Here is a 9,089-nt window from a genome sequence, read left to right on the forward strand (position 1 = left end):
AGTTCACAGCTTTCGTTGAGGCTTTCAAATGGATCTGAAACCCGAAACCAAAAAGTTGAAAAGCAGTAGGAAGCGTGAAAGCTATTTTAGAGGCTTACCATAGAAGGAAAAGGTTACACACACTCTGATCTTTAGGAAGGGCCTTCGAAAAGCCCACAGGGTCATCTGCTCCCTCTTTTTGCCACAACAGCAAAGAACTTCACCTGGCCTTGGCCTTTCTTGCTGGGAGTCTCCTGACATTGCTGCTGATGGCCCTTGTCGTCTGCATCATAAAGAGCTACCGAAAATGTGAGTGGCCTCCGAGAGATGGGGCAGCAGTTCCTTCTCTGCTGTCGAGAATAGTTAGCCTTGAATGGCTAATGGGAAGAAGGGGATAAAACCTGCTCAGCCCACCTTCTCTGCAGATTTGAATTCCTCCACTTCTCAGCTGCCCTCCAGACCCTCCACCTTTCCCACCTGCACCACCTCCCTCCCAGCCCACCCCTCACCCAAGACCAAAGGGAGAGGCTTCTAATTCCTCCAGACCCCATTGGTGAGATTTGTCCCCTTTTTTTCCTGGCATTTATGGCAGATCACTCAAGTCCCCACGCTCTGGATCCTCACTCAGATTCTCTTGCCAAGGTAAGATAACCGCGCAGTCTCCATGACACTGGAGACCTGCCGCCATTGGAATTTCCCTCTATGCTCTATGGCTTATCCACTAAGCAGTAGTATTGCTTTCTGGATGCTGGGCAGTGATTCTCTGAAGGGTTCTTCTGGTCTTTTGGGGTCTTCTCTGACTGAAGCTTTCAAGTTGCTTCTGAAGAGACACATTCCTCCAAATTGAACTCGTTCATTCCTCCTCCTTCTTCCTCTGTAGTTGTCATCCAACCCGGAGGAGGCACTTACCTCTGCCAGCATGGCTCTCAAAACCTCAAAAGAAAAGAGAGACGACTTGAATGCAAACCATTCTGCAGACTTGAACTCCGTTATCTATGCTCAGATTAAATTGGCAGACTCATCCTGAGTTTCCAATAAGGCTTGAATCCAGTTCCTCTCACGTCAGCTGCATCTTCATACATCGCTTTCCCTTTGTAGAAAATTTGGACCACAATCTGGGTGAAACTGCAGATGGAGTTGTTTGGGTGTGATCTGGCAACCTTGGCTATCAGTTTTGTGACCAGGGTCAGTCTTATTCCTGTATCTCCCACTGGGACTCATAAAATGGAATTCCCCGAGGACCGCGACTGCCCCCCTTCGTCCTCTTCCAAAGTGTGTGCTACAAGCTCAGTGCACCAAGAGTGTTCTCTCAGTGTCACTGATCAACTTGGGAAGAGTCAACCAACCTAGCAATCTAACAAGAATTACAAATAAAAGCAAACCCTCTGTGATGTTGGCTCCTTCTTCGTCATGTGTCCCTGTCACCTCCAGATACCAGGGCCCAAAGATCTCCGAGTGATGTTAAAGGAAAAGGCACGCAGTTGAACACAATTCTGCATATTCTTGATTCATGTGGAAAATACCTGTGTGTGTGTGTGTGTGTGTGTGTGCGTGCGCGCGCGCACCTGTGTTTGTATACTATATTCAGGGTATCCCCAAAAAATGTATACTCACTTCAATAGCTGATAGCTCAGTTTTGAAAATGAAATATTTTAATGAACACTGCCTTTATAATTATTCAAAGTGTGTATATACATTTTTGGGGATATCCGATATTTAGTTTGTCCCCAGAAGGAAACACTGTCTTAGTGATCACCCCTGATAACTGAGGGACTGAGGGGTGGCATGGAAGGACATAGGCTTTCCCTTAAATGCCTTTTGTAACTTTTAAAAAATATATTTGTATTGCTTTCAGAGAGGAAGGGGGGGAGAGAGAGAGAGAGAGAGAAACATCAATGATGAGAGAGATCATTGATTGGCTGCCTCCTGCATGCCCCCCACTGGGGATTGAGTCACAACCTGGGCATGTGTCCTTAACTGGAATTGAACCCGGGACCCTTCCATCCACAGGCTGACGCTCTATCCACTGAGCAAAACCAGCTAGGGCCTTTTGTAACTTTTAACATTCTTCCTTTACCTGTTGAGCATCTTCAGGGGCCTGATAGCCAGCGCTCATTTCCCCACCTGAACTCTGAACCAACTGAGAGAGGAGTACTCGGCAGACAGAGAACACAGTACCATCTTTATTACAGAGTCCACACAGGAAAGGACAGCGTGTCCTGGAGCTGCAGACAGGGGGCTTCAGACCAATGAGCCCTGTGGGGATAGAGCTGCACTGAGGCAGGTCCCCTCCCACCCAAACCGGTGCCAGCTAGCCCCATGTGCTTCAGAACAGGTCACATGCTCTTTGTAAGCTGCACCCAAAGATTAAAAAAGAAAGAGGAAGCACAGAGTCGGAACGCCCAGTTCTGCCTCCAGTTTCCCACACTGTGCCTCCACAGGGGCGTCGCTGTGGAGTGTCACCCCAATGGGGCTCAGTGCGCAGGGAAGGAAGCAGGAGGGGGGAGTGGGGAGCCTCCTCCACAAATCTCTTTTAAAAATATGTCAAGTAGTGTTTTTAAAAATCAATGTAAGAAAATTAAAGTTCATAGAGCTGACATAATCTAGCCAACGTGTGGCAGAGCAAAATGGAAACCAGATGCTCTGACTTCTGATTCCTGCATCTGGCCTGCACTGCCCGCTGCCCCAGCACGAAGAGGGGCAGAGAAACCAGACAGGTAAGGGGGCAGGCCACATGGGCAGGAGAGCGTGATTTTTCTGAGACAGAGCAGCTGCTCCTGACAGCTAGCTTTTGAGAAGACAGTGGAATTGGGGTTTGATCGAGGAGTGGGTTTTTGAGGATACAATGGCATTGGGGTTTGATCGAGGGAGCTGACAGGTCCAGGAGAAGGAAACGTTAGGGATGCAGGCTTGCGAAGAGGACTGGGCACAGCAGAGCAGGCAGCCCCACGAGGGCAGGAGAGAAGAGAGAGAAACATCAATAATAAGAGAGAATCATTGAATGGCTTCCTCCTGCACGCTGGGATCAAACCCACAATCGGGGCACGTGCCCTGACCGGATCGAACCGTGACCTCCTGGCTCATGGGTTGACGCTCAGCCACTGAGCCGCACCACCACTGAGCCAGGCGCCTGGGCCTCATTCATTTTCAAAGGTTCCCAAACGCTAGGAGGACATCAAACAATTCTACCCGCCCCAAAGCTAGAAGCCATAGCTTCTCAGTTCAGAGCCAGTTCCTTAGCCACGTGTATGTGAAATATCAGATTCATTGTTTTCCCTCTGTTTTCATGAAGCTTCCCATTTTTAACAGCAGAGCTCTGTTTTCAAAGTCTTGTTTTTTTTTGTCTCCCTGTCATGAAGAGTGATGTGCAACTAGCCTTGCTGGAGAGTGAGATGAGTGAGTGAATAACTGATTGTTGATTGGGAATCTTTGCAGGTGAAGGAAGAAACGAGGCCCAGATCATGGAAGCAGATAAGCCTGTAGGGCGCTCAGGGAGGTGGTTCCCCGCACAGGTAAGTGTAACTCTCCCAGGACATCTAGAGTGGCTTCGTCTTTTGTGGAAGGTGGTTGTCTGCTCTTGTGCCTGCTGTCGTAGGTAGTCCTCACTGAGCCCAGACTGGATTGCTGGTTGTAGTGGCTCCTCTAGTGAGTTCGGCGCATGGCCACCGGGGAGGAATCGGGGCTGGTTTGTGGCTGAGGGATAAGACAGTACTTTGATGTTGGATCTGAGAATCTGGAAGGAAGGTGGACTGGCTGTATGGAAACAGGGAAGATGCAGGAATGGGGTGACAGCCACACGCCCTCCCTCCCCTTTTCTTCAGGCTGTTGACTGGATTTGAGTTCCCTCCCTATGGAGAGAGGGTTTCTTTCGGATGATGATGAAGGAGCTGTGTTCATGGAGGACTTTGGAGAGCCTGGACCTGAAGGTGCAGGGTGTGTGCAGAATCGAGCCAACCTCCCAGTCCCAGCCCTGCTCAGGCCAAAGGGCCACTTAAGTCTCCTGAGCCCTGAGACTGGCCCGCACCCTATTGGAAGAGACCGAAGAGCAGGGTATTTATGAGGACAGCAGAGGCAGTATGGGGAGACCCTGGGAACTCCCTGAAATAGCAGGAGAGACATGACATGGGGAGAGAGGGTGCAGACACGCAGGCGGGAGCTAAGAGAGGTGGGTACAGACACGCAGGTGGGAGCCAATTTGGTAATTCGGGTGTTAATGACCATATAACCTCACTTGCACCTACAGTGGCTGATGCCTCTGCCTTGACTTGTGTTCCTGATTTGAATGAATATCTCATCTAAGCTTTTGCATTTTGGTTTCTCGCTGACCAAAACCAGCATCCATTCAGTCTTCAAAGAGCAGTTTCCCGTACAGTCTTTCACTAAAAGAATCTGAAAACCAAGGATTTAGCCTATCTCTCCCTTTCTTTGGGTAGGACAGCACGTAATATTACTTCAGGAGTTAATTGGAATATTATACTTTAAAAGAAACTTCCAGAAATATTTTTCCCGTGACACCCCAGGAGAAGTCATTCATACTTTGGAGTTCATTCAACACTGGTTAGAAATTTATTGGCTCACAGATAAAATACAAGTGATCTGGGCCCCTGACAGGTTCTGCCCCTCCTCTTCGCTTCCAGCCGGCTCAGTGCATGAGAACCAAGATCTTGAGGTGTTCTCTGACTAGCCTTGCGCAGGCGTGGCCACTGTTCTCACCTAGCTGTAGATGTGGCTGGTTGTCATGGTGATTCTATTGGAGCATCACTTTGCTTATGAGCTAAATAAATCTTCAGTCACGTCTGTCCAGTTTGAGCCAGTTCCTTTGAAGTCTGGACACACGAGGGGGCGCTTTAAAGAGTTTACTTTGTTGGAAACAAAAGGAAAAACAGAGTTGAGATCTACTGCCTACCCAGGCCGAGTGTTTCTTCAGCCAAAGTTACCAACTCTCTCATGGGGGCTTCCTGGGGACTGAACAGCACAGTTTGTGTTCAGGGCTGAATCAGCTGGTTATTACTTGGAAAGGAAAGGTGGACAGGTCCACATAGCCTGCCCTGCATGGAGCTCCTGCTCTCTGGTTAGGAACGGGGAGCCCTAAAGATTGGGTAGTTGAGGGGTACAGAGCTCAGGCAGAAGAGCCAAGGAGGGAACCTACCAGAGGTGTGGCGAACGCAGAAGCAGCTTGCCTGGTTTTCTGGCTTCGAGTTAGGCCTTTACCTGTAATCGCCCGAAGGCAGAAGGCTTCAAGGCCACGCCTCTCATGACCCGGTCTAGGGTTGAGGCTGGTGGGCCCATCCCCTTCCACTCCTGACCCTTCTCAAGGTGACCTTTCTATGCCCCCTCACCTGGGGGCCCCCTTTGAAAAGAGGCATGGCTTCTAGTCCCTCCAGGGGGAACAAAATGTTTCAATCAAGGAGTAAAGCTGCCTCCCAAAGCTTGTGTGCTGGACAGGCGGGTGGCCCCCAGTCCTGAAAGCTGTGCTGTGGTTGTCTCAGGGCCTCCCTCCTCCCGGGCCCACACACACCTCCGCTGAGGAGGGGGACAGTGCTGTCTCTGTCACATCTCACGGTGCCTTTGTCACCGGGAAGCAGAACCTCCCTGAGCCCCTGGCTGTCTGCATTGGCTTCCAGGGGTCCAGGCAATAAGAGGAGGTCACATTTACCCATTTGAAAGCTGCTTCTTGATCCCTTTTATTTCCCCTACAATGCCCCCTCCCCTCACCAGCCACTGCTTACTTCTTCTGTTTCTTTGACTCCTCCTCCTTTTGAACAAGTGAGTCATTAGAGAAATGATCCCCACCCCTGTGATCAGTACGCAGGTGATGAGAATGGACATCCTGGAAGGAACCACAGACAGTTTCATGTCCCTCGGAAGAGACGACCTTTCGACTCTCTGCTCAGGATCCCCTTGTCTGAGATCGGTCCCCTCGGCCCTGTTCCCGCCCCGGCCAGTTCCAGCAGCTCCTGCCAAGCGTATGCCTTCCGAGTGGCCGCCTCCCTCCAGACCCCACTTGATTGCACCCAGGGCGGGTAGGTGTCTGCGCTGGGCTGAGTCCCTTCCTAAGAAACTAACCTGGGTCCTTGGAGAAGAAGAATCCAGTCCCAGACTAGCTAGGCCACTGAAGGGGAGACAAGAACTCAGGGGCTAGACATGGGTATCTATCTTCTCCCAGGGCGAAATGAAGACTAGAGGGCGGGACAGGGGGAGGCAAACACAAGAGCAGCCAATGGGAGAAGGAGATGAAGTCCCGCTGACTGAGGGTGCCCACATCCTGCCCTTGCATTTAGCAGACACCGCTCTCTCCTCCTTTTAAATGAAAACCGCGACAGGGCATCCTGTGACCAAGAGCCCTAAACTATATCCTTTTGGAAGGAACCATATGGTCCCATTGGAGAGACCTCGTTGAGGTGGAGAAACAATATGCAGCTGAAAGTGGCGGGTGTGAGTCAGTGGTCATGTCTGCTCACCTGTAGTGATCTGCCTTGTACACCAGTTGGGAAGCCCTGCAGCTCCTGTTCATGTTCCCTGACGCATCTGCATCAGAAAGGATTTGCTAAGAGCCAAGCAAGGCCCATTCACAGGCCCACCCTTTGCCTCTACATCTCTTTCTGGCTTCCCTTCAATCTCCACAGCGCGAATGATGGCTAGGTCACGCCGAGGCACCACGCGCAGCGGCATGAAAGGTACCCTGCAAGGAGGGAGGTCGAGGGAACAAGACACTGCACTCTGCTCGCTGAGCCACCCCTGTAGGGCACCCCTACGTAGACACCTGGCATGCCCCTTACCCTTCACAGACCAAAAGTCACTGGTGTGGGCTCCTCTGTAGTCAGTCACGACCAGCTCGGTGAAGTCCATGTCATCCCGGGCAAAGTCCCGCTGGATGCCACACCAGTACCAGCCCGCGTCCTCTTTGGTCAGGCAGGACACAGTGACAATGAGCTGCTCCCCCGTGTCCCTCAGGGCCACGCGGCCCGTGCTGTTCGGTGTGAAGGCGATGATGTTGCAGTAGTCCCGGTAGTAGCCTCGGCACCAGTACTTGAGATGGTCCTTGTAGTGGGCGGCGTAGCTGCAGACAGCAGACACTGTGTCCAGCACAAAGCTCTCCTTGACCTTTTTGTCCATGACCATGGCTTCTGTCAAACACACACACAGGGAGGCAGGAGAGGTAAGGGGGGACCAGCAGTGATGGGGACTTGGCTCAGAGTGGTGGACACACGCTACAGTGATGATGTATTACAGAGCTGTACCCCTGAAACCGACATAATTTTATTAACTAATGTCACCCCAGTAAGTTCAATAAAAAGTAAAAAACACTACACACACCTGTACGAAAACACCAGTGTTCTTTTAATGGGTTGCAACTCCTGCCCACCTTGAGGAAAATTAATGAAAACGTTGGAGGCTGATTTTTGCCTGATTGGGATTGGCAACTGTTACGGGCTGAGTTGTGATCCCTAAAACTCATACATTGAAGTGCTACTACCCTCGTCCCTCAGAATGTGACTGTATTTGGAGATAGGACCTTTAAGTAGGCAATTACATTGAAATGAGGTTGTTAGAATGGGCCCTAGTCCAACATAACTGTTGTCCTTAAAAAAGGAGATTAGGACACGTGGCAGAGGGAATGACCATGTGAGGACACAGCAAGAAGGCGGCCCTCTGCAAACCAAGGAGAGAGGCCTCAGGAGAAGCCAAGCCTGCCAACACCTTGACTTTGCGCTTCTAGCCTCCATGATTACATGGAAATAAATCTCTTGTCAAAGCCGCTGGTCTGTGATGCCTGTTACAGCAGGCCTAGCAAATGAACACAGCAGCCCTGGAGAAGCCTTCCTCCCAGGCCTCTGGGCAGGTAAAATACGGACCCCCATCTGCAAGAACTGAGGAGGCCTCTCAACATTGCTTGATGGGAGGCTTGAAGAGCCTGAGGCTTACTGTTCATAGATCCTCTGCCCCCAGCCATGCTCCCCCACAGGCCACCTCAGACCCTCAAAAAAAATGAGAAGGTTTGGGGGCTTCTGCTGACTGTATGGGGCTGTTCTTAGAGACCAAGAACTTCTTATTTCCTCCCTACAAGACCTCAATATTGCATAACGAGGAAGTCGTGCACACCACGTCCAGCTTGACCGTGGCTGGGGAAGTGTCCAACCAAGGAGAAGAAGTGGGGGCAGCAACCCGTCCATGTCAGCCTCCAGGTATGTGCTGGGCTCCCTTCAAATGCCACCTCCAGTGTGGCTCACGGTGAGCGGGACCACCCTGCAAAGCAGGTTCATGTCCTTGGTACCAACGGGTATCATTTGGTATTTCGTTCGTTCTCATATCAACCTCACAAGGAAGATCATGTGATGCTCAGTTTACAGGCAGGGGCGCTGACCCAGAGAGACCCCAGCAACTCTCCAGGGTCACATGGCTGGAGTGACAGAGCCAGGGCCAGCCCCGTCCTCCGAGTCCCGTCTTTGGTGTCAAGAATGGGCAGAAAGGGGAAAGTCTCACTCTCGTCTGTCTGCACAAACATTTCTGAAGGGGAGACGGGGGAAGGGAAGGGGAACTTAGAGAATGCAGGGCCCTCATTTTAGCCGAGGGTTTCAACCCCCCCCCCCCCCCCCCCCACGGTTTCCCCCCCCCCCCCACACACACACACACACAGCCCTCTAATCAGAGCGAAGAACAAGAACTATTTTGGACAAGCTCTATTTTCACCTCCTATTTCCCCATCCCACTCCTTCGGCAGTTGGTGCTAGAAAGTAGGAGAGGAGATGGTACTGGAAGGTCCCTGGGAAGTTGGGGAAGCTGGTGACATTTCTTCCCCTGTCTTACCTGAAAGGACAGTCAGGGAGAGCAGGACGAAGAGCCCCATGGCTGGACGGAAATGAGGGATCTCAGCGATCCTGGATCTGTTTAAGAGAAACAGGTATCTATTGTTCAAGGTGGTTTTATCCTGTTTGGAGAAACCAGGGGAGCAGGAACGACTGGCTAATCCAGGCACTGCTGCCATGTTCAGGTGTCCAGGTTGTGCATGGCATGAGGGTACCTCATCAAAGGAATGCCATTCATGGACGTGAATGTATAGAATAAAGTGGGGCAATTGAGAAAGTTCTGGGCTTCCGGGCAGAGCCCCA

At 51.2% G+C, this 9,089-nt stretch overlaps 2 protein-coding genes and 1 long non-coding RNA gene across 7 annotated transcripts in view; 2 read left to right on the top strand and 1 right to left on the bottom strand.

Moving 5' to 3' along the window:
• Positions 1–1,370, top strand: part of LOC102773724 (chromosome unknown open reading frame, human C1orf162) — a 16,832-nt gene extending 15,462 nt beyond the window's left edge. For all 4 annotated transcript variants that reach the window (XM_015563432.1, XM_015563431.1, XM_015563430.1 and 1 more), the window contains 3 exons: positions 191–288; positions 572–621; positions 860–1,370. In XM_015563432.1, coding sequence (XP_015418918.1) covers positions 191–288; positions 572–621; positions 860–1,006 — 295 coding nt within the window. In that variant the 3' untranslated portion in view covers positions 1,007–1,370. The remainder of the gene's footprint in view (positions 1–190; positions 289–571; positions 622–859) is intronic.
• Positions 1,371–1,990: 620 nt separating this feature from the next.
• On the top strand, positions 1,991–5,856 carry LOC102774477. Its single transcript, XR_435631.2, has 3 exons — positions 1,991–2,696; positions 3,415–3,475; positions 5,785–5,856. It is a non-coding gene; the product is annotated as an uncharacterized LOC102774477 (long non-coding RNA).
• TMIGD3 (transmembrane and immunoglobulin domain containing 3) lies at positions 5,687–9,073 on the bottom strand. 2 transcript variants are annotated; one of them, XM_015563435.1, is made up of 3 exons: positions 8,788–9,073; positions 6,759–7,106; positions 6,419–6,507 (listed from the first exon to the last, which is right to left on the bottom strand). In XM_015563435.1, exons 1-3 carry the CDS (start codon positions 8,963–8,965, stop codon positions 6,437–6,439), a joined length of 597 nt encoding a protein of 198 aa, XP_015418921.1. In that variant the 5' UTR covers positions 8,966–9,073; the 3' UTR covers positions 6,419–6,436. The 2 variants fall into 2 exon arrangements, with proteins under 2 accessions (XP_015418920.1, XP_015418921.1); XM_015563434.1 differs by having other exon boundaries at positions 5,687–7,106.
• Between the last annotated feature and the right edge of the window lie 16 nt (positions 9,074–9,089).

This window comes from Myotis davidii, unplaced genomic scaffold (genome assembly GCF_000327345.1).
Source record: "Myotis davidii unplaced genomic scaffold, ASM32734v1 scaffold217, whole genome shotgun sequence".
In the NCBI taxonomy this organism is placed as follows: Eukaryota; Metazoa; Chordata; class Mammalia; order Chiroptera; family Vespertilionidae; genus Myotis; species Myotis davidii.